A 24,918-nucleotide genomic window follows, 5' to 3' on the forward strand; every position below is an offset into this window, starting at 1 on the left:
AGAACAAACAGAGTAATAAATATTTTTTTCAAAATTATGTTAAAAAAAAGTACTACAAATCACAATAGCTAAAAATTTAAAATATTTTAAAATCATATAAAAATTTCAATAACTTCTCAAATTCCATAATATGACATAAATTAAAATAATAAAAAATATATATATTGGGCCCCGTGCTGGCACGGGGTCTTATATCTAGTATATACATATGATTGTTACATATAGTAATGCTTCTATACTACGAAGTTCCTAATTTGTTTTTCTTCAAAACGTTTCGATATATGCCGTGATGTTCAATTCAAAATCATATTAAATTGATTGAGCATATAACTACATGCAATCATGCATAAATAATACTAGAATAGTACACGTTGTGAATATGACTTTTCATATGACAATATTATGTAATTTGCGAGTTGATCTGCAACCTTATTCAAATTCATGTAGTTATGGTCAATCCAAAGCACATGTTATTGCAAGCGTAAATTAATGTTAGAATAGTGTGCGTTGAGACTTATGACAGTAGATGGATAGAATTTATTACGATTTTAAGATGAGAAAACAAATTAAATAGAAAAAAAATAAACCTATAATATTATTCCAAATCAATTAGAGTATGTCATTATCATGGACCATGTATTACCATGACATCCAAAGTCGGATACATATTAACTCTCTACTCGAAAAAGAAAAGATTTATAAAAGGAAAAAGCTCAATGCACCAATTGCATGACCTAATTAATCTTTGCCAATTTAAACTTATTCCTTTTCTCTTTTCCACTTTATTTATCTTTTCGTGTTTTCGATACTCATATTGTAACTCACTAATTTAAATTTGCACAACAAGATCCATTTTTGAGGTCGGTCACTTCCCTCTTTAAGAATTTTCTGTTTAAAGCTTAAATCTAAAAATCGCTGATTAAAAATAAAATGATCTCATCCATTAATCCATAACAACCCTTATTGTTAATTTGTTTCTCTCTTTTTGTTATCTTTTGAACCATGCAAGTGTACTCAAATAGCTAACCAATCCAAGTAAGTCACAATCAATAGAGTATTCTTTGTAGTAGTGATAACCAGTTGAGCAATATTTTATTATATTCCATTTTGCTCTATCCTAAAAGAATCTAACTCTGATTATTTGTCTAATTAATGCAAATGATTAAAGGATAATTGAGTCATGTCCCATTAGTCCAAAATTAAAAATAACATTGTTTAGTTTTAAGAAAAACAAAGAAATAGTGAAATTGATTAAAACACTTCTATTTGTAATAATGTTTTAGCTAATTATTCGAAAGTCAAATTAGTTTTTTACCACGATTTTCTACTACTCCTATTTTAGCTTTAAAACAATCATTATATAAAAATATAAGTAAATTATAGACATTATATTGACGTCATTAATTATATAAAATTCTAATATTGACGTCATTATTTTGACACCATTACAGTTGTTCTCTGTCACCGTCACCGGCTCACCGCAAACAGCCTGGTGCGGCGAAAATCAACATGCTCTCCTCAAAATTCGCCACGTGTCTACCTCAACCTCAACGCCTGTCATATTATCAAACCCTAAATCCCCCTTCTCCCACCTATATATATCCCCAATCTCTCCAATTCACTTCCTCCTCCTTCCCCTTACTGAGCAGTATCAAAGTTTCCAGAATCAGATTCCTCCAAATTCACCAAAACCCTAACCCTTTTCCCCAAATTCACAAAAAATGTGGTTCCTTTGTTCCTCAATTCAACTGTTTTGAACACTGAATCAACTTTATCTGAATTGCTTTGTTTTTTATCGCCGGGTCGGGTCATTTGTGTATGAAAATGGCGGAGCCGATGAGGAGATACAGTGTTGGATATGCTTTAGCTCCGAAGAAACAAGCGAGTTTCATTCAAGTTTCCCTTGTGAACCTTGCTAAGGAACGAGGAATTGATCTCATAAAGATTGATACGGACAAGCCGTTGATTGATCAAGGACCGTTTGATTGTGTGCTACATAAAATGGACGGTGATGATTGGAAGCGTCAGCTGAAAGAGTACGGTTCTGAATTTCCTCAGGCGCTTATCATTGATTCCCCCGAAGCGATTGAGCGGTTGCATAACAGGATTTCGATGCTTCAGGCGGTGGGGGAGGTTGAAATCGACTGTGAAAATGCTTCGTTTGGGATTCCTAAGCAAACTGTAATCTATGATGCAAAGATGGTGTCGGCTATAAACCTTGAAAGTGAAGGTTTGGAATTTCCGGTGATTGCGAAGCCGTTGGTGGCTGATGGAAGTGCAAAGTCGCACAAAATGTTGCTTGTTTTTAACAAAGATGGGTTGAGAAAATTGAAACCACCTATTGTGTTACAGGAGTTTGTGAATCATGGGGCAGTGATTTTTAAGGTGTATGTGGTTGGTGATTATGTGAAGTGTGTCAAAAGGAAGTCTTTACCCGATGTGAAGGAGGATGGTTTAGGGAGATTAGAGAGTTACTTGCCATTTTCTCAGGTTTCGAATTTGAATAATTTTGAAAAGAATGATGATAAATACTATAAGTTGATGAATTTGGAAAATGCTGAATTCCCCCCTTTGAGTTTTCTTACTGATATAGCTAGGGGACTTAGGCGGGTGACAAAATTGCATCTTTTTAATTTTGATGTGATTAGGGATGATAGATTTGGAAATAGGTATCTGATCATCGACATTAACTATTTCCCTGGGTACGCAAAGATGCCGAATTATGAGTGTGTGTTAACAGACTTTTTCTGGGATGTTTTGAATCAGAATGATAAGAGCTTGGGGAGTTTAAAGAATGGTCACTGTGAAAAGGAAGTTAGGGTTTTGGTTGGGAATAGCGGGTGTGGTGAGGATGAAGGAACATTGTCTGTTTCACCGCTTAAGATAGAAGAAAATGAGAACCCTATTCAGGTGTGAAATGTGAAGTGCAGAACTCAAACTGGTATTTGGTTGTGGGTAGCAATAGGTTGCTCTGCAAAATTTGCTGAAGTTCAAGCAAGCTGCAGAGACTTATTTTAGGTAGGGAGTTGGTACATCAGTTAATAAGTAGGTTCTTTGCTGTGATCATGTCGTCTGGAAACATTAGGTGATTATCTTTGTTCAACTTGTACATTCTATCTTTGCAGTGAGATAGGTACCTTTTCAGATACTCTTTATCATGAAAACCAAGTTTTTCCTTCAAGGCAATTGTAATTCCTGGCTGAAAATATCTTAATATGTGCCTTTGGCAACTTTGATAAATGAATATTGCTGTTTATCTCAATGACTGTTCTTTAAAATATTTTCCCCATCATGCTGCTTTACAGGGTGGTCTTATTGCATATGAATTTTGTATTTTGAATGATGTCACTTACTGCTCATGTAATTTATTCTTGCAAGAGGAATCAGATCCCTGAGAGATCTATTTCTATGCCATCTGTATGGCAGATTCTTGATTGTCTCTCCCGTGGAAGTTATTATGAGATTGTTTGTAGAGGTTATTCCTTTTCCAAACTACATTTTTTATGTTCACCACAGTTCAAACCTTAATTTGGTAGCTTAAGACTAATTTATGTTGAATATCAGTATCTTTTCTTTGATAAGGTATTTTATTAATGTTGGGAAAATCAGCTGATTGTATTTTATGCTTTTTAGTCTTGTCAGATGCAAATTTAGTTCATCATGAGCCACAAGTTAAACCCTTGTTGCATGTTTTATTTTCACATAATGTGGGTATTTCATTAAATCTTAGAGTTAGATTCACCAGTAGGTAAGGCTCGGCATGCCTAATGTATCTCTTTATTTTTAGTGTAGTTTTCTCTTTTCCATTTGACTCTTGAGAGTAAATGCTGAATTCTGTTGCTGCTTTAGAGTTATTCGTGCACTTTTGCTATTTAAGCAATATGACTGGGACATGTCGGAAGAAAACTGTTAGTATTGGCTTTTTCCCCTAAGAATTTGCTGCTGACGTGTTTGTGTTCAGGGAACCCTTTGGCATAGACTCAATAGATTGTGTTAGTTGGCACGTTTCTTGAAGATTGATTAATATTAGGTTATTAGTTTTGCGTTGAGTTCATTCTTGTGCTGCACGGTTGTAAGACTGGCAAGGTTATATGATAGTGAATATTGAACTTCTAATCTCCAACATATCTACAAGGCGAGTGCCATAGAAATGTGGATGTTAAGATTATTTGTGCAGTAAACACGATCAGAAATGATTACATTTAGCAATAAGTGCAAGTAACACATATAGAAGATAAAATGGAGAGACTGTCTTTTGAGACGGTTTGTTCATGACCTGCATTGGCCTCCCTAGGCACCGGTCTGTAGGTGTAAAACCATGGTGATTGTCGGTGTTAAAAAGTGGCTGAGATACAACTAAAATTACATGGAAGGAGATTTGTTCCAAAAGATGGACAATCTCTTGGAATCCATATAGAATTAACGAAGAATAGGGCATAATGGAAGAAAAGGGTTCATACTAGGTGATACTAATTACGTAGTTGGATGAGGTTTAGTCATGTTTGCACATTACCTTAGGTCCAAAATTAGAAATGTTCTTTTGTTCAGTCCAATGTCACCGAGCTTCCCTTCTTTACATCCAGTTAAGACTTGGGGAAATGGAATGGAGGAAGTCCTAGGGTTGGTCCCACTTTCAGGCTATTAGAAGAAAGGATGTAAACTCTCTTAAGTAGGAGCTGCTCTCTTCCATTGAGAAGGTAATCAAGATTGCTAGTGAGGATTAAAAAACAAAATTATGAATAATTTTCCAGAGTGACAGTTTTTGAATCATTTGGCATTTGTGTTGTATCCTTTGCGAGTTTCCTGCATCCGCAGGCATAGATTTAGCTCTTATTCAAAAGTATCTGTAGATGTGCACATACAGATCGAGAAAATAATGATTGTTAAACTTGTGGTGATGTATTTGCCATAGTGTGGGGTGTTATTATCTTGTGGAGCGTTTTCCTTGTGGGTTGAAGCAGACACTTGATGTGAGATGAAGAATGTTCATAATGAATTACTCTATTGTAATTCGTTCTAAAAGAATGTTTGGAATGAGTCTTTTAGTCTCGTAGAGATGTACAAGCTAGTAATGAATGTAAATAGCTTCAGGTGTAAGAGAACTTAAATTTTTTTTTTTTTTTGAGAAGGTAACATTTGTATTTCTATTTCCAAAAAATAAAAACCTGCCACAACATGTTACAGATTCCTAATTACAGATTAAAGAGAGTATAACAGAAGATCTTCAATCCTATGACAAAAATTATAAAAATTCCTAAGACATTCATAACTGATTCTAGATCTTCCATATACTCCTATTTACACCAAAAATGAAACAACACAAGACAATTCATCTTCATCTTCTGAATAGTGTTGCTCTTGTTCTGATGACATCTAAGGTTCCTTTCTTTCCACGTTGACCACCAAATACAAGCTGGGATGATTTTCCATCTCTCCCTATGTCCTGAGATGTTGGCATAACTACTCCATATCTTCAGGGTTTGGGTTACTCTCCTTGGCATCACCCACTTCAGTTCTTTTTTATTGATGAAGAGGTCCCACAGTTGGTTAAATTTTTAAATATTGGATTGAGACAGGTCTAAATGGATTCATATATTTGACCTCAACTAACTTAGGGTTGAGTCATAGTTATTGTGGTTGCTATATTATGTATCAAGTTAGTGTTTTAGACAAGAGTTACCACTTACAAATAGGGAATGTTCCGTAAAGATATTGGTTATGCGGGGACCTTTCCGGATCATCCGTATCTTGTGATTTTGAGTTACGGTTACATCTTACCCGCATTGATATTTTTCCTTTCATGTAAGAGCCTTGTCTTGGTTAATGTTTTAGACTGAAAGCTTTGTCTTGTTTCTTAAAATTGCATGTATTCTCCTGCTGACTTATTTTATTTGAAGTTTTAATCGTAGACGTGATATGTGTGATTTGGCATGAGAAACTCATGGTAGTTCTTTGATCTTACTATTCTGTGTTCCGTTCTTTGTTGAATATACTAAAATAAATGCTAGCAGTTTGATGGAGGATTGTATGCATCTTTTTCATTTATCATTGTATTTTCATGTTTAGTTACATAACTGCCCCAGGGTTTGGATTGGTAAACCTTGGTTGCTCGACGTCAATACACAAGGATGATATCAGTTCACATGAGTTGCATGGATCAAATTGGCAGCAACATGAGTGCTGACGACTAATCAGGTGTAAGTATGAGATGCCTGCTGTGTCAGTTCCTTCTCTCGTACCAGTGCATCGTCACATCTCCTCATGCATAGCATGCGTCTCTGCAGTTTCATGATCTTGCACCGTGTAAAAACTTGTGCTGTAGATGTTGTCTTGAGCTGTAGATGTAAAGAGTGAAAATGTACCACATAAGGAGGGGGCTAATCAATCACCTTCAAATGGTGGCAAAAAGTTGTTACGAGTCCTGACTTTCCCTGACTTGTGCATCATTTCCGATCAGATGATCCATTAATCCGACTAATGGAATTTGGAGGATTATAGATGGATTGATTTTTTTTTTTTTTTTTTTAAATTCCATTGGAGATTCAACATGTTACTTTTTCTGCTTGCTTTGACATGTATCATTCTTGGATTTGCCNTGCATCATTTCCGATCAGATGATACATTAATCCGACTAATGGAATTTGGAGGATTATAAATGGATTGATTTTTTTTTTTTTTAAAATTCCATTGGAGATTCAACATGTTACTTTTTCTGCTTGCTTTGACATGTATCATTCTTGGATTTGCCTACTACCAGATAGCTTTGGGATCGAGGTTCTGCGGTGTTGCACTGTTGATAAAGGATTTGAATGTTAAATCTGTTACTTTTCGTTGTGAAAGCGAACAAAATTGAACATTTCTGTCAACTTATATTTTACTGGTTTACAGATTTTATTTGTGTTTCAGTTGGATATGAGTATCTTGTTTCGACATCATTTGCTAAACTGTCATCTGGTATTTATTTACTAGTATTTTTCATTTCCTAAGAGTGAGCATAGTAGACTCACACAATCAAAGGGAAATATAACAACAAAAGCATGTTAAATATTGAAATATTTACTCAAAAAGTGTTAGCTATCTCCACTGTCCTTGGCATGAAATGAAAGGAGAATAAACTATTTTGGAGCAAGTTAGAATTAGTTACAAGTTATAATTATTTTGGAGCAAGTCAAAAATCTATATGAGACTTTCATTAGTTTATTTTCAGAATTTTTAAGTGAAGGAGAGAGATGAGACTTGCTAGGATAATTCAGGAAAGTTATGTCTTAAGAAACATATATAATTTATTCTTATGAGACTTTCTAAACTTATGCGAAATTAAGTGATACTTTAATGCTTCAATTTTCATTAAAAAAGAAGTAGCGACAAAAATTAAATACCACTTCATCGGTGCAAAAACTTGATTGAACGGGCTTGACCATTCCTGAGCCAAAAAAATTGAAACTAGCCCGTGTAAATTGTAATACTCTACTTGATTTTTGGGCCTTGCTTCTGGATTTACGTACAAAATCTTGTTTCTATTGCATAATATAATAGAGTAATAATTAATAGTATAAATTATAGGAACCACATATTACAAGTACTAAATAATATCTTATCCTTTCTAGTTTTTCTATTTATAAAAAATCCCTTAAAAATGATGTTTGCAGGATACATAGCGTTGTGCACGGAATACATTAGGTTTGATACATTCCACATAGTGGGATATATAGCGTTGTGCACGGGATGCATTAGGTTTGATACATTCCACATAGCGGGATACATAGCGTTGTGCACGGGATACATGCGGGATACATAGCGTTTGATACATTCCACATAGCGGGATACATAACGTTGTGCACGGGATATATGCAGGATACATAGGTAAATAAGGGATTTTTGAAAATTTTGAAATAAGTAGGGATAAATGAATATTAAGGTAAGTAAAGGAGTGTAGTTAAGTAATTTGTCCTAATTAATAACCAAATTTCCCCCTAGGTCAATTCATAGCTAAACAAATGTTACAAAGCAACGTGTCAAAAAAATGTTATGGCATATTTCAGACTATAAGTTTTACAAGTTTTTTTAAGTTTTGCGCCTCGTTGTATAAACTAGCATAAATTAAAATGGAGGGTGATTTGTATTTGTGAGTTCGTTTTTCTTATTGGTGTACAACATTTTCATGAGGAATATCAAACACGAAAGGATCTCTCATGCAATCTATATATGAAAATGGAAGTCGAGTATTAGCTTATAATGTTCGGTACGAAGAAAAATGTTATGGTTAAGACAAGTACATTTGTATTGATAATTGAAATGTCAAAACCATCCTTAAATTTGAATTGGAATTTCAATAAACAGACACGTCGATACCACTTATTTAACTCAGACCATGATGAAGTCAATGCATTGTGTCTTCAAATATTTTAATATATTGAAATTGCCGACTTTTACAATGTTGAACTCGTGCTAGCACAAAGTATATTACATTGAGAAAAAAAAAAAAAAAAAAAGGTACACAAAAATTAACATAAAATTGAAGCTGCATCACATGTCTATATATATCTACACTAGAACAACACAATTACAATTAATTCAAAAAATAAAATCTTCAAATAATATTTGCTTCATCATCCAGAAATTTTTCCAATGCATAAAAATCATCATAATAACTTGGATTAATCATATCAATAATCTGCTGATCAAATGGTACTGAATTCTCAGGTGTAACTGGAACTAGTGAAGGAAGTGATGAATATTCTGAATTATTATCAACATTATTAATCACATTATTCTCTAAAATACTCGAATTTACGACCATATTGTCCGATAAATTATTTGAAATTGGAGAAGGTTCATTAGTAAGAATTTGGTTATATGGAGCAATAATATTATTGTAACATTGTTGCATGGGGTAATTATTTTCTTGTAAAGATGGAATTAATGTAGGAGGAGGGGTATTTAGGACTTGAATTATGTTTTGAATAATATGGATTTTGGCTATTTCTGTCAATTCAGCTTGTAATCTAAGAGCAGATTCAAAAGGGTTCATCAAATTAGAAAGGCTAAGAAGTAAATTTGGATCAGTTATTGGTTGATGTGTTACTGGATCAATTCCTGACTTAAGAAGTTTTTTCTTCAGATGCGTATTCCATAAATTCTTGATTTCATTATCAGTTCTTCTCGGAAGATGAGATGCAATTTTTGACCACCTACAAAATATAATATAATTATGTTAATGAAAAACACATCAACAATAAAATGTAGAGATTTTAACATAGTGTAAAGAATTTGTATATTATCAATGTATATTTACATGTCATAGTAGGTATTGTTTAACCAACCCTATTTTCAGGTACTTCCCATCTTTTATGAAGTAGTTAATTTTAAAGCTTTTAATACATCTTGTTATTCGATCAAATAGTTAACAACCACTGGACAAATGTATACAAGAAAATATATAATACTCTATTCGTCCAATTTTACGTGGTACCATTTGACTTGACATAATGTTTAAGAAAAAAAGAAAAACTTTAAATGTGGTCTAAAACAATCTTTAGATATTTGTGTGATAGTAGTAAACCATTTCATTAAGGGTAAAAGGATAATTTCAAAGTGAAATTGTTTCAAATTATAGTAAGTTGGAGGGACTTGAAAAAGAAAGGTTGTCACATAAAATGAGACGGAGAAATAATAAAATATGTATACACATTAATATAAATAAATAGATATATTTTTACGTAAAAGTTTCTATTCTTTTAGGGAGTTAAAATAACATATAACATACATCGATGGTGTAAATACTTTTTACCCCATCATGTCATCTTTACCTATTATAGTAGCTTAACAAATAACATATCCCATTTTCAGTATTTCAAAATCCCACCATATTTCAAGGAGATCGACATACCTATAAATATCTTTTGTATAGAGTTAAAACTCTTTTTTTTCCAAGAAAAATATTGTAAAAACTATCTAAGTTTTATATTGTTAGTCAGTCAGTGTAGAGAAGTTAAACTCAAGAAGGGTTACAACAATGAATCAAAATTAAAACATGAAACTATATCAAGAAATTAGAGGGAAAATAATGAGTAATCCTACTTGTTTCCAAGAAGAGAATGAAGGTTGATGATAATTTCTTCTTCTTCAATGGAGAATTCTCCTCTTTTAATATCAGGCCTTAAATAATTAGTCCACCTTAATCTACAACTTTTGCCACACCTATTTAAACCTGCTTTTTTTGGAATTAATTGCCAATTAGTATGGCCATTTTTTGTAATATAATCCATCAATTTCTCATCTTCTTCACTTGTCCATGGCCCCTTCTTTAAATCTTCATCAACTTTACAACATGGATATCTCCCCATTTTTCAAAAATAAAAAGGCACTAAGAAAATTGGAAAGTTATACTTTTTGAGAAAAAATGGAGAAATGTGATGGTTTATATAATTGCATGGAAGTGAGATTTGGTATAGCATGAAGTCAACTATTTTCTTAATATTAAATTATACAACAAAGTTCTAGTCTACACGGCAAAAGATTATGTAGAGAGAGGTGGCATAGTAAACCTTGTTTAGCTTATTAGAAAATTGTACTAAACTAAGAATTAGGTAATATATTGCTAGTGTCAATTTCACAAGAAGTGAGATTTTTTGTCAACATTTCTTAAAAAAAAAAAAAAAGTGTTGGTAAGCCACCAAGATTATTGTTTTGGATTTTAGTTCTTTTTGGTTGATTATGTTTTACTCCACTCCAACTTATTAGCAGGGGGATGTAACATATAATTAACAGATTCAATCGAGCATAATATTTTTTTAATAAGGAGAAAAAATAAAATTTTAATATTCAAATTTGAACCAATAATTTCAAAAGTGTAGTAAGTTAGCCGTAAAATCTAAATATTTAGCATATAATTTCGTGTCACTTTTATTTTTTAAAGTTTTCTCGCGAAACAAACATATTCAATGTAATTCCACAAAGTAGGGTCAAAGAAGGATAATGTGTAAGCAAACATTATTCTTACTTGGTAAAGAGATTATTTTCGATAGACCCCCAACTCAAAAAAAGAAAAAAAAAGAAAAGAAAAAAGGTCTAAAACAGTACAAAGAAAGAAATAAGGATTTCATGGTAAACATACTATAGATAACCTGACATATATATCATCCTAAACATTAGTCATAACAGGATAAAACAATAGTTGAAGTATACAAAAGACCACAAATAATACTATACGACTAATAGTTGCTAATAACACAAAAGAATAAGTGAGACAACACTTATAACTAGCTTTCTACCTTAATTTTTATACACGGACAATATAAAACTGAGTAATGTAAAAATTTAAATTATTTAACATATAATTAATAGTTAAATTGTACTGGTAAAGAGCAAAAAAATATTTCAAGGACAATAATTTTATTTTTAAAAAATTGAGGTTAAAGAAAATGAGGAAGAAAATTACAATATAAGAAATCAAATGTTCACTAACAAGGTAAAATTACAAATAACTACTAATATATATGTTAAATTCAACCGATTAGGTATAGAAGAGGTTCTTTAAGGCATTATGTGTGGCCTTATAGCGTCTATGACCATCTTGTGGTCATTTTAAATAATCTTTTTAAAATTTTTGTTCCTCAACGTAAATAATTTTTTTAGGGACATTAATGTATATTTTTATATTATAATACTCTCTCCATCCCATTTTATATGTCACCTTTTTACTTTTCACTTGCATTAAGAAATGATGTAACTTTACCCTTCTACCCTTATTTAATGTTTTCTTAAGTCAACTTTATTAATAAATGACAAGATTAATTAACTACTATTCTATCAAGGGTATAATAGGCAAAATATGGTAATTTATGCATAAATTTTATAAAATGATAAGTATTGTGGTCAGCTATTTATAGAAAGGGATGACATATAAAATGGGACGGAGGAAGTATTTCGTTGTATTCTGCATCGCTAAGAAATTTTTGCTTGAATCGCTAGATATAAATTCGATTGCTATTTGCTACAAATAAAAATTAAATCTCAGTTCATTTAAATAACAAATCGTACAATTAAATGATATCTGGTGCAACTAGTTGAATAAATCATAGAGTTCATTTTTTCTGTTCAATAAATATTGCTCAAAATGAATTGGAAGCAGGTAAAGTACGAGTTGAACAATTTGTGGAATACATGAAATTATTGAAATTAATCCAAAAACTATATACCTATTTCAAGGATAATTAATATAATTCTCAAATGATTAGAGTTGTATTTGTTTGAACTATACATTATATTGTCAACGATTAGGTCTATAGGCTACTTTCAATTCTTTGATTCTGCTAGTTAAATACTACAATTTTAATCCTCTCAAAAGCATCATTAAAATTGTCATCAATTTTGTCACTTTGTATATCTTACCTCAATATAGCTCTGACTATTTTCTTTCAAATATTTTTGGTCTCTTAAGCAGTTATAAAGTATAATTAAATTATATCCTAAAATGTGGCTGTTGAATAATCCATCTTCATCAATCATAATTCAGTATTTAACCGGAAATCAGACAAAAATGGAATAAAAGTAAGTCTAAAATAATCCTTTAATTATATATTTATCGAATTTAGTTCTTTAACTATCTAAAATGTTGTCAAATTTGATCTCTTAATCATACACTTACTATTTTTTGTCCCTTAATTATGCACTTTTAATCGTTTAAGTATTTCATCTTTTTTTCTCCCATTCTGATCTATATTTTTCTTTAAGCATGGCTTGGTTTCAAAAGAATCTAGCTCTTTCGAGACAAGTACATATCTGAGTAATTTAGCTAGGTTTATCTATGTTGAAGATATAATTAAGTAAATAAAAGTAAATTTCATTAATATCTTAAATTTTTAGATGAAATAATTACACAATATAACATAATATCGGTCATCAGAACAAATAGAGGTAATCTAGGATTCAACTTTCACCATCATGGCACTACACATTAACCAGAAGAATTTTCAGACACTTGAACAAAAAAATAAATCAGATCTGTACATGGAAGTAGAGGCAGAGCTAGGTGGGGATTTGTCGGTTCGAACGAAGCCACTAACATTTCTGTAGATCCTGTATTTATATTAAAAAATTAAATAAATATATATATGTATATTAACTTGTGAACCCTCTAATAAAATTAATTGACAGCTTAGTGGTAAGAAAGATTGGTTAAAATATTTTTCTCCGCCTCTGCTGATGGAAGAGGTGGGGGCTTTAAAGACATTAATTTCCTATGGAGATAAAAATTTCTTCTATCTCAATTTTATGTGACATAGTTGAAATTTCGAGATTCAAACTTTCAATTTTTTAACGCTAATTCAGATATAGAAGCTTTAATTATTTTGAAATAGAATTTATATATTTGAAAACTACAGAAAAAAAGAATCATAAATCACAATAATTAACAACTTAAAAAAATTCAAAATACATATATAAAAATTCCGATAAAAGAAAATCTAAATTAACTCTCGAAATTCCAATAATGTTACATAACTTAGAACAGAAGAAATATATAATAGTGACTTATACGTTCTTAAGAGCAAGTAAAAAGAAATTGAATTGCAAGGTAACAGCAGTTAAATTATCAATGGTTTGAAAATTATAAAGTATAGAACAATTGACATCATATTTGGTGTTAGTCAATGGGATGTTAGGAAAAAAGTGACATTTTATCCCCTCATTTTTTAATTTGATTAATTAAATTCAATTCTAACCGTGTAATAAAAGCGTAAAAAAAAAGTATATCAAAGTGTGAAAATTTTTATGCCATGGAATATAGCATCTAAAATTACAATAAGAATCCAAAGTTTTTGGTTGGAATTTACTACCTAACTATTGATTTAATTTCTACTGATAAAAACTTTTCCCTTACTAATTAAAAGAAATTTCGTGGAGTTCTATTATTCCCCAATTTAATTAGATTAACTGAATTATGTTTATTTACTATCTTTGACATTTTAGTAAGCAATATTATTAAAATTACAACAAGGTTTAGTGGAGTAGCTAGTAACATTAATTAAATTAAACCATATTAATTATAATTTCATATTTTACAAATATATTTAGATTATTAAAATCTGTGACTTTGACCTTTTCATTTTTTTGTATGAATAATTTGAGGTTGTCGGCCTAGAGGAAATACAGCAACTTTTTCCTATTCATTTAGGGTATTTGTTCTTAATTTAGGCTGTCCTCCAAAATATTATACTTCCTCCGTTTATTTTTATTTGTCACATTTATACATGACAAATTCATTTAGAAAATAATAATCTAATGACTATTTTACATACTATCTTTATTAATTGATATTTAGTATTAGATTTTAAAAATAATTTTGAAAAATAAGTAATTAATAATACGGGTAAATCATGAGGGGAAAAAATATTTTTTCTTGATATGTTGCTGTGACAAGTAAAAATAAAAAATTATTTTTGGAATAGTGAACAAATAAAAATGATTTATTTTTACTAGCTTCATAAATTAATGATAATTATTAGTACTACTATAGTTAATTTATCTAGAACATTAAAAGTTCTATCCAAAGACATAGTCTTACAACGTACAAAAAAATAAAATAAAATAAGGCATGAAGCACAATACATAAATATGTAGGAGAGGGAGATTGGGGTCTTGTCGATTTTATTGTGTGCCAAATATATTAGTGATGAATGTTGTGTCTTGTTTGGAGATGTTGGTTAGTTATGTTGTTATTTTTTGAGACAAAAAAAATTGGATAGTCCCAAAAATAGGAAGAAACTTTGTACAATATTTTATAAGTTTTTGTTAATATTTATTTTGGGATTCTATTTCCTTAAATCAATCCTAAATTGGTTCTAAGTGTCACTTTAAAAACAAAACTATATTCATTAAGAAATTAATAAATATAATATGTAGCTTACAAAACTATTTCTAATTAATAAATATTTTTGGAAAATTGAACATTATTAAGAAGATCAAGTATCAGGGAGTAGTTAAAAAAAAAATCATACTACTCTCTTCGTTTCGTCCCGTTTTATGTTATGTGACACCCATTTCTTTTTAGTCACAACAATTTAACTTTTGCCCCTTTACCCTTAATGAAATGATTTATAATCAAACAGATATTTAGAAAATTATTTATAAAATAAATTTTTAAATTTTTTTTTAAAAAAAATATTATATCAAGTCAAATGATATTACATAAAACAAAACTAAAAAAAATAGTTTTCGTATGAATTCAAAAAGTGACACTTTTTTTTTGGAAGCTACAACTAACTTTAGTTAAATCTGTCAGCTCATTGGTCATGTTTATGGGAGTTGTTAAAAGCTTTGTAACGTGCATTTAAAGCAATTAATGGGGAAAATACATTAATTAGTTATTCTTTCAAAATAATTCCTAACCGATTAATTAAATCTTAGTAATTCAATTATTTCTCTATTATCCTTTAGCTAACAGTTCATTAATTCCCATTGGTATCTCAAGCAAAAAGAATAAAAATTAATTAATCTTCGATTTGGTCATTGAAACTTCAAAAAAGAAAGAAGAGTTTTTGAAGTTGTGATTTTTAGAATTTGAAATTGTGTTTGAATATACATTTTACTTGATTAAAATTTGAAGTTTTATGAGAAAAAGTCAAAATCCAACAACTGGTTTGAGCAAGTTTACAAAATCTAATTAAATTTCATGCCAAAATAGATATGTTTAATTCAAAATTTATGGTCAAACGCTAGCTAAAATAATAGATGTGAAATGATGTTAAGCGGTGCATAGATTGTAGGCTTTATATATATATATATATATTCCTTCATCCCAAATATTTGTCAATTTACAAAATCAAAACTGAATTAATTAACTTTTTTTTTTGCCATTAAAATTAAATATTTTTGAAAAAAATAATAGTTATTACATTAAAAAGAGTTAGGAATAAATTACTAAATTAGTAAAAATACTTCTTACTATTTATATTTTCTTAAAAGACTGTGACAAAAAAATGTAATAATTAATATAAAACGGGGAGTATCAAGTATGTATATGTTGTGTAGTTAAGAAGCCTAGTTTTCATGAGAAATAAAGAAAAAAATCGATTAGTTATTATTAACAGATGAGAGTTGGATTTATTAATTAAAGAGTGTACAGAACTGTGAATTAAAAAGGCAAATGACGAAAATTTGGCCTACCAACCATATTGGATGTTTGCATCGAATTGTGAAATTAGATTTATAAATGTCTAACACTAATAATTATAATAATAAAAATGATATTTGTAAAAGATGTCGTAAATGTGAGGGATACAAGAAGATCTAGTTTTCATGAGGTTAGATTGATTTTATTTTTTTATTTCTTATTCGATGTCTAGTATTTTGTATTGGAAGTCCAACTAAATTTGAAACGTACATTATAAAGCTTATTTTAAGGGTGACGCTTTCAACATAATTTTTTTTATACCCACGAATTCGAATTTGAAATCTTTGATTAAGAATACGATGCACCAGCGCATGCACATGATGAAGTTAAATTGCTTTAACTAGTAATACTAGATATTAGTCCAGAAATTGCATTTAAATCATATTTATTTTTCAATCAATAGTAATCCATACACCAATTAATTCAATTGGTCCATAGATTGTCATGGTCATTCCAAGTATAGCAACAATTAATTTCTCCCCCAACTCTTTCCTTTTTTTTTTTCTTTTTTTTTTAAGTTCGATTTTGTCAAAATTTAATTTTAGACATCACATATTTGAAGTAATTTTAAAGTGGGTAAATGTGTAAAAAAAATAAAAACAATATTACAAGTTAAATGGTGGTGTCCGAATAACCATGATAAGTGATATAGTGAAATATTTACCATACATGTTCAATATCAAATTTTAATGTAAATAATTAAAATACTCCTCCATATTTTATTTCTTTATTTCTATCCACAAATTAACTTAACAAGTTTGACTCAAATTCTCATTGAAATTAAAAGATCAACGAATAGAAGTCATGCATGATGTTTGCCACGATTCACAGATATGATCAGCCAATAAATTTGGTAATTACATTGTTGATTATCTGATTTGAATATAATTATAATATTTTGAACTTTGACTTAATTATAAAATCCTGTTTGGTAAATCTCAGATAGTTCCCTCATCAGCATTCAGCAACATCAATCATATTTCCTAAATGCATGCATCCATGCAGTCCACGTAAAATATTCAAGCCGCCTCATGACAAACAAATTCGAACACATTTAATTATAATTTTCATGGATTTTCTTTTTGTTAAATATATATGCTTCAAATAATGACGGATTCAAAATTTTCGTTCAGCGGTACAAAAAAATATAAGCAATGTTTACAAATGAGCAGGTTGGTTTAGATATAAACTAGCGAATATGATGCAAACTTACATATACAACTTGCTTTTTTTGTTTGGGGGGGAGGAGGTGGGGGGCAAAAAATTCGTTCGTTCGTACTAAAGATCGCACTAGCTTTTATACCATGTTGACAACATCTACATGTATAATCATCTCATCTAAAAAAACTGAAGAGAATATATATATATAATTTATTTAATTATATCTTAAGGGGAAATTTAGTGGTTTTTATTGTATTCAAATATTCGATTTACGCTAATTGGTAAATGTAATTGAAGCCGGATATGATTAATCAGTTCTTTTTTAATTGCCATTATATTGTTCAAAAACTGAAAATGAGCTCAAGTCAATATTAATTGGTGGGATTAATTTACAATTTAATATAGAAATGCATAATTAATTCTTAATTTTTATTCTAGAGAAGGGTAGGGAGGAAGGTAGGATATGTCGGAAACTATTCTTCTCTTACCTCAATTGCTTGTTTGACTGTGTTTTCTCACCTAATATAGTAGTAANATATATATGTTCGTTCGTTCGTTCGTACTAAAGATCGCACTAACTTTTATACCATGTTGACAACATCTACATGTATAATCATCTCATCTAAGAAAACTGAAGTGAATATATATATATATATATCTTAAGGGGAAATTTAGTGGTTTTTGTATTCAAATATTCGATTTACACTAATTGGTAAATGTAATTGAAGCCGGATATGATTAATCAGTTCTTTTTGAATTGCCATTATATTGTACAAAAACTGAAAATGAGCTCAAGTCAATATTAATTGGTGGGATTAATTTACAATTTAATATAGAAATGCATAATTAATTCTTAATTTTTATTCTAGAGAAGGGTAGGGAGGAAGGTAGGATATGTCGGAAACTATTCTTCTCTTACCTCAATTGCTTGTTTGACTGTGTTTTCTCACCTAATATAGTAGTAAAAGTGAATAATCGTTGAGGTGTCGATAAATAATTGATTACGGTTCAGATAAAAAACTCACACATTTGATAGTTCAAATACAAAATCAAGAAAAATAAATATTGTAGATGAAACATCCGGGATAAACTTAAAACTCAACAAGTGTCTATATATGTATATTACCTCACCCGCAAAGCTTGACCATTAGGCATTAGCTACTGAGCTTAAAACTTTGTCGAAGCTCATTTTGAAGCTTCATTAGATGATTTTTGCTAAATTATTATTTATTTGAATTGAGTATTGTCATAATATATATATTTGGTTCTTCTTGGAGAGATTAAATTTCAATCAGAGTTATAGTTCTTTAAATTGTTGGGTTTTAAATTAAATAATTTGCTCATATTTAACAAATATTTTGAAAAAAATATTAAATTTGAACTTATAAGTTCGACCGAATTCGCACGCTCCGCGCTAGTTCTGCTCCTGGTGAACATTTAAGATGGTTGTGGGTTAAATTTTCTCTCTCATATTTGAATTTGAATTTGAAGCCGTACATTTCAGATTTATATGTAAAGTTCAGATCTATAATTAATTTATATTCATGTCTGTGTTTATATATATTTATAAACAGCATATAATATAATACTCTACCACTTGCACTAGTCTATTATCTTCTTATAAATCACAACCTCCAAATTCCCACCCCTCAAAAAAGCAAGAAATACTCATTATTTTTTCTTATTGAAACTTATATATGTTAATAACAATTAAATGATGATTGGGTCCTTCTTAGGGAATTTATATCTAAATTTGAGGAAGTTCGGTAAAGATTTAAGGTATGTTTGGTATGAAGAAAAATATCTTTCTGAATAATAACTGATTTTTTTTTATTTAATAATTAATTTTGGGTTAATAAGAAGAAAATGTTGTCCCAAAAACATTTAGATATAATCTAAACAAATATTAAGACATTGAACCTCTGTCTCGATGCACACCTCATCCCAACACTGGTCTGAGACATGACCTAAACCTACATTCTGACTCAGATCTTGATCCTCAACTGGACCCTGGCCTAACTCTAACTCGGGACCCCATAACTGACCCCTGCCATAACTAACGATCAGACGTAGAGTACTCATGATCAAACACTCAACCCTTTCTCAAAACCCAATTCCTAACGTGAGATATGACTCTCTATGCCGTCTTGGGACCCAACTCCTAACCCTGACCCGACACTCGACTCTAGACGCTATCACATCAACCTAGGACCTAACCTTGATCTCGACCTAATACCCAACTCCTAACCTCGACCCAAAACCCGACTCTAATCCCGACTCAGGACCGGACCTGACTCCCTACGTCGACCCGAGACCCAAATCTCAACCACATTCCCACTCCCGATCCCAATTCTGACTCGGGACTCGACCTAAACCAAACCCCGGACCCAACCACGACTTGATATTGACTCTTGACATTGACTCTAAACATTGTCATATCAAACTACGACCTGACCACGATCTCGACCCTATACCCAACTCCTAACATCTACCTAAAACCCGACTCTTATCTCGACTAAGGACCTAACTCCCTACCTTGACTTGGGACCCAAGTTTTAGCCTATCATCCACAACCCACTCCTGACCTCGATTCTTACTCGAGACTTGACCTCGACCAAACTCGAGACCCAAACACGACCTGATATTAACTCCCGACACTCGGCTCTAAACACTGTCACATTGAACTAAGGCTTGACCTTGATCCCAACCCTATTCCCAACTCCTAACCTCAACCCAAAACCCGACTCTAATCCCGACGAAGGACCCAACTCCCTACCTCGACTCGGGACCCAACTCTCAACCCCAATCCACTCACGATCCTGATTCCAACTCAGGACTCGACCTCGACCAAACCTAGTACGTACCAACCACGACCTGATATTGACTCCTGACCCTTTACCAATCTTACAACTTCTGACACCAACCTAGGACTATATCGGACCCAAGACCCGAATCTCAACCTTGACTCAGGTGCTTACTCTTGATCAAGATCCAACTCTCGACCCTGACTTTGGACCTGAACAACAATTCAAATCTCGACCTAGGACTCGACTTCTAATCTTGGACCNAAGGACCCAACTCCCTACCTCGACTCGGGACCTAACTCTCAACCCCAATCCACTCACGATCCTGATTCTGACTTGGGACTCGACCTCGACCTCGACCTCGACCAAACCTGGTACCAACCACGACCTGATATTGACTCGTGACCCTTTACCAATCTTACAACTCCTGACACCAACCTAGGACTATATCGGACCCAAGACCCGAATCTCAACCTTGACTCAGGTGCTTACTCTTGATCAAGATCCAACTCTCGACCCTGACTTTGGACCTGAACAACAATTCAAATCTCGACCTAGGACTCGACTTCTAATCTTGGACCCAATACTCGATCCCAACTCAAGATTCAGGACCTGACTCCTAATATTGACCTTGGATTTGACTGTGACACTAACAAAAAACTCGCCCCAACCTTGAACCTTGCCTCAACTTGAGATTGGGGTTGGGAACTGGTTCTCGAGTTGGGAGTCTTGTTCTAGGTCGGGGTTAGGGTTTGGAATTAAGTCCTGGTCAAGAGTTAAGACTTGGGTCAGGGTTGAGAATCGAGTCCTAAATGTGGTCTCGGGGTGAGGTGGAGTGTCACGATCGAGTCATGATCTTCATGATTCTTATTTCAATTTCATCAATTGTTAGGTTGCTTTGACTATTTGCTATATTTTCCTTATTTTAATTTAAACAATAATATTGTTTTCCTATGTTATTTGAAAATTGAGTAAAAAAGTTTATCTATTTGACTTTGATCTAATACTACCTTCATCATTTGAAAAAACGTCTCGTTTTACTCAACCCTTGACAAAACTTCAATCTAAAGATAGTTTTAATTATAATAAAAAATTGAGGAACAAATCTCTTTGTTCTAAAAAAAAGTTGGACATGTGGAGTCCACCCATTTTATATTGGGACTAATCTTTCCAATAATTACTTCAAGATGTAAATTAAGTTAGTTGATTTTAACTTTTAAGTCTATTAAATAGAATGTCTTTTAACCATTTCAACAATATTATTTACTATTTAAAATATACCAACAAAAAATGAGATGAAAGAAACCAAATAACAGCTCCAAATAAGGTGGGATGATATATATACAATGTACACAATGAAATTACACAATATTCATAAAATTATGGTCCTTAACAATATTTACTCACCAAAATAAAACCTCCTCACCCATTACAAAACAAACAAAATAATTAAAAATCCACCAAGATTTTAGAGCAACTAAATACAACAGAGTTTAGAAAAACAAATTATGGAAAAATGTCATTCCAGAAGGAATCATCAATACCCTCATGATTAAGTTGTGATAATGTATTAGGGTCATAATCTTGATTAACATGAGCATCATTAGCTTGATTTGGAGAAGAAGGAGTAATTAGTGAAGGAAGTGAGTTATTATAATCTACTTGTGTCTTTGATGAATTGTTGCTTAGTCCTTCAAAATTATCCACCTTTGAGTTTAATTCACTTTGATAATTAGATAATTCTGATGAATTTGAAATGCAAGAAGTAGAATTATCCAAATTTGGAATATTACCACATGAATTTACTAGCAAAGAATTCAAGAATTGGATGTTTGTAGCAACATTATTTGTTATAACATGACTTGAACTTGTTGCAAAATTTTCATGAAAATTGGTGGAAAGTGGATTGTTTGTATTTATGGGTGTGAAAAGGCTATGTACTAGTTGTTGAATTTTGCCTATTTCTGTGACTTGTGCTTGTAATTTAAGAGCATATGCTAAGGGATTAATATTATTCATCAGATGATGATTAATATTATGTTTAGAAGTAAATTGATGAGAAAGATTTATGAGGAGATTGAGGTCAGAAATTGGTTTATGAGTCCTGGGGTCAATTCCCAATCTTAGTAGTTTTTTCCTTAGATGAGTGTTGTAGAAATTCTTGATTTCATTATCGGTTCTTCCTGGAAGATGGGCTGCAATTCTTGACCACCTACAATTGAAAATTTGATACATGAGTTTAACTTTTATAAATTGACACTATTAAAGCACTATGAGACAACTTAAAAATATAATTTTCGTGTTTCAATTCATGTGACACAGTTTGCTTTGAGACAGAGTTTAATAAAAAAGAAGAAGACTTGTAATCTTAAACGTATCTTGATATCTTTGTGACTCTAAAAACATATCAATATAACCGTAAAATGAAAACTTTAAAATTAAATTATTTTCCAAAATCAATAGGTACAATTTCTTAAAATTTTTTCTTCTAAACGAGTCAATAAAGAAATGATACCCCATATATAAAATGGAACAATAAGGGGAGTATATGACTACTAGTAGCCTAATTATTAGTATTAGCAACTTAGAAACTAAGACAAATTATTTGCTACAACAGATTAAAATACATAATATATACTTACTTGTTTCCAAGAAGTGAATGTAGGTTGATGATGATTTCTTCTTCTTCAATTGAGAATTCTCCTCTTTTAATATCAGGCCTTAAATAATTAGTCCACCTTAATCTACAACTTTTGCCACATCTATTTAAACCTGCTTTTTTTGGAATTAATTGCCAATTAGTATGGCCATTTTTTGTAATATAATCCATTAATTTTTCATCTTCTTCATTTGCCCATGGCCCCTTCTTTAAATCTTCATCAACTTTACAACATGGATATCTCCCCATTTATAAATATGAAAAGACAACTTTTTATATATTTTTTAAAATTCTGGATCTTTGATAGAGAGAATTGGAATCCTTAGAAGTATAAGTTTATGAGATAACAAAGTAAAGAAAAGATGGTTTTTATAATTTCATGGATATAATTTTTTGTTACATAAGGTCAAACATATTTTGTCCTATTTTAATTAATATAGAGCAAGCTTGAATTGACACGGCAAGGAATGTAATAAAGTCATCCAAGAGAACCTTGTTGGCTTAATTCAGCAAAAGGAAGTTGTTATATTGGTTGAATTAAAATAAGGAGTAGGTAATAGTGTCAATTTCATAGACATATATACAGGAAATTAGGGGTTAAATGGGCAGATTAGTTTGAATTTAAGCGGGTCATAATTCAGTTTGTTTAATTCTTAGTAACTTTTATTTTTTTATGGTGAAATATACTATATCAAATTTGATAAAATTTCTCGTAGATAAATTTAGGCTACATATCAACTTTTTTTTTTTAATATGGGCCCCTGAAATAAGTTGAGCTAATAAATGGACCAGTCAATAATCAATCCAAATAGACAGGTTGAACGAGTTATATTTTCATGGGTTAGTTTTATTACCTCTATGCAAGAAATGCATCTTTGATAACTGTTTTATATAGATGTGTTGAAAAGCTAACAAAACAATTTTTACTACTCCTTTGTTCACTTTTATTTCTCTATAATCGACTTTGCATTCCCCTTACAAAATAATAAATAAAGTGCATATTTTATTATAATTCTCATAGTTTCAATGGACTTGGAATGTGATTTGGGGAATGAGTAGTTAGGGTCATTTGGCAGCTTATTAGAGTTATGTAAGTATAAGTTATGCATGTTTTCAATTAAATATAGGGGGATAAAGTTGGAGCATAGAATTCCAAGTATTTCAAGATGATTTTGATGAGAAGAGGTTGTTTGCAAATGTCATATTAATTTTATACATGGATTATTTACTTTTTTAACTAGCTATCAAACATTATAGAACTTATGTAGAAATTAATACATGAACCCTTAATGTTAAGAGTAAAAAAGGAAAAATAAAATTATCTTACGTTTGCTGTAAAAACTTGTTATTAGTATAGTGCACAGGTAAAAATAAACTAATTAATCAAGAAGTATTGTTCCAATTTCTGTGTCATAATTATGGTTTAAAACTCTACAAACTGGGATTAGTTCAATAAAAATCAAAAGGAACAAAAGGTATCACCTGAAATGGACAAAGATTATCTGTGGATGCATTGTTAATCAATTTTTTAAGTAGTGGTTAAATGATTTAAGTGAAGTCGAATTATTGTGATCTAGCTACTTTGGTTTGACTTCAAAATGAGATCCAACTTTTAATTTAACTTATATCATCAAATATGCGACACTAATTTAAATTTATTGAATCTTTGAGTATCTTGGAAACTATTTTATTATGAGGCACAAGATAAAAACTTTTGTTAGAAGATAATTATATGTTGAAGCGTGTCATCATCTTATCTAAAAAAATTAAATAATAGCTTAGCTTTACGAATCAGGTAATTTATCCCAATTTAAATTGTGAGATAAAATTTATCTCATATTTAGTCGAAGGTACTAGTAAAAATATGTCTAATAAATAAATATTATAATCTAGATAATTTATTCCATATATAAGATAGATGTAGAATGTATATCTTAACGCACCTTTTCATGTGTAGGCTTGTTTATTTTTATTTTTATGAATCAAATAGATGAAATTGTACTTTTTTTAATAAAGTGACGATAAAATTTAAATTTAAAGCCTCTATCTGCTTTGACATTATAATAAAGTATGTTATTATTTCCCCTAAAACTTTAAGGGTCCTAAAGAACAATTTTTTT

The 24,918-nt window shown here is 30.9% G+C and overlaps 3 protein-coding genes across 3 annotated transcripts; 1 reads left to right on the forward strand and 2 right to left on the reverse strand.

The window, feature by feature from the left end:
* Positions 1–1,636: 1,636 nt before the first annotated feature.
* LOC125878383 (inositol-tetrakisphosphate 1-kinase 1-like) lies at positions 1,637–3,262 on the forward strand. The gene has a single exon (XM_049559628.1). The coding sequence runs from the start codon at positions 1,819–1,821 to the stop codon at positions 2,914–2,916; it is 1,098 nt and encodes a 365-aa protein (XP_049415585.1). The 5' UTR covers positions 1,637–1,818; the 3' UTR covers positions 2,917–3,262.
* Positions 3,263–8,590: 5,328 nt separating this feature from the next.
* Positions 8,591–10,346, reverse strand: LOC125878393 (transcription factor MYB53-like). The gene is made up of 2 exons (XM_049559639.1): positions 10,081–10,346; positions 8,591–9,191 (listed from the first exon to the last, which is right to left on the reverse strand). Exons 1-2 carry the CDS (start codon positions 10,344–10,346, stop codon positions 8,591–8,593), a joined length of 867 nt encoding a protein of 288 aa, XP_049415596.1.
* An 11,187-nt stretch (positions 10,347–21,533) lies between these two features.
* LOC125878389 (transcription factor MYB41-like) lies at positions 21,534–23,078 on the reverse strand. Its single transcript, XM_049559634.1, has 2 exons — positions 22,782–23,078; positions 21,534–22,351 (listed from the first exon to the last, which is right to left on the reverse strand). The coding sequence occupies exons 1-2, from the start codon at positions 23,045–23,047 to the stop codon at positions 21,646–21,648; spliced, it is 972 nt and encodes a 323-aa protein (XP_049415591.1). The 5' UTR covers positions 23,048–23,078; the 3' UTR covers positions 21,534–21,645.
* Between the last annotated feature and the right edge of the window lie 1,840 nt (positions 23,079–24,918).

Source organism: Solanum stenotomum, chromosome 10 (assembly GCF_019186545.1).
Source record: "Solanum stenotomum isolate F172 chromosome 10, ASM1918654v1, whole genome shotgun sequence".
Taxonomy (NCBI): domain Eukaryota; kingdom Viridiplantae; phylum Streptophyta; class Magnoliopsida; order Solanales; family Solanaceae; genus Solanum; species Solanum stenotomum.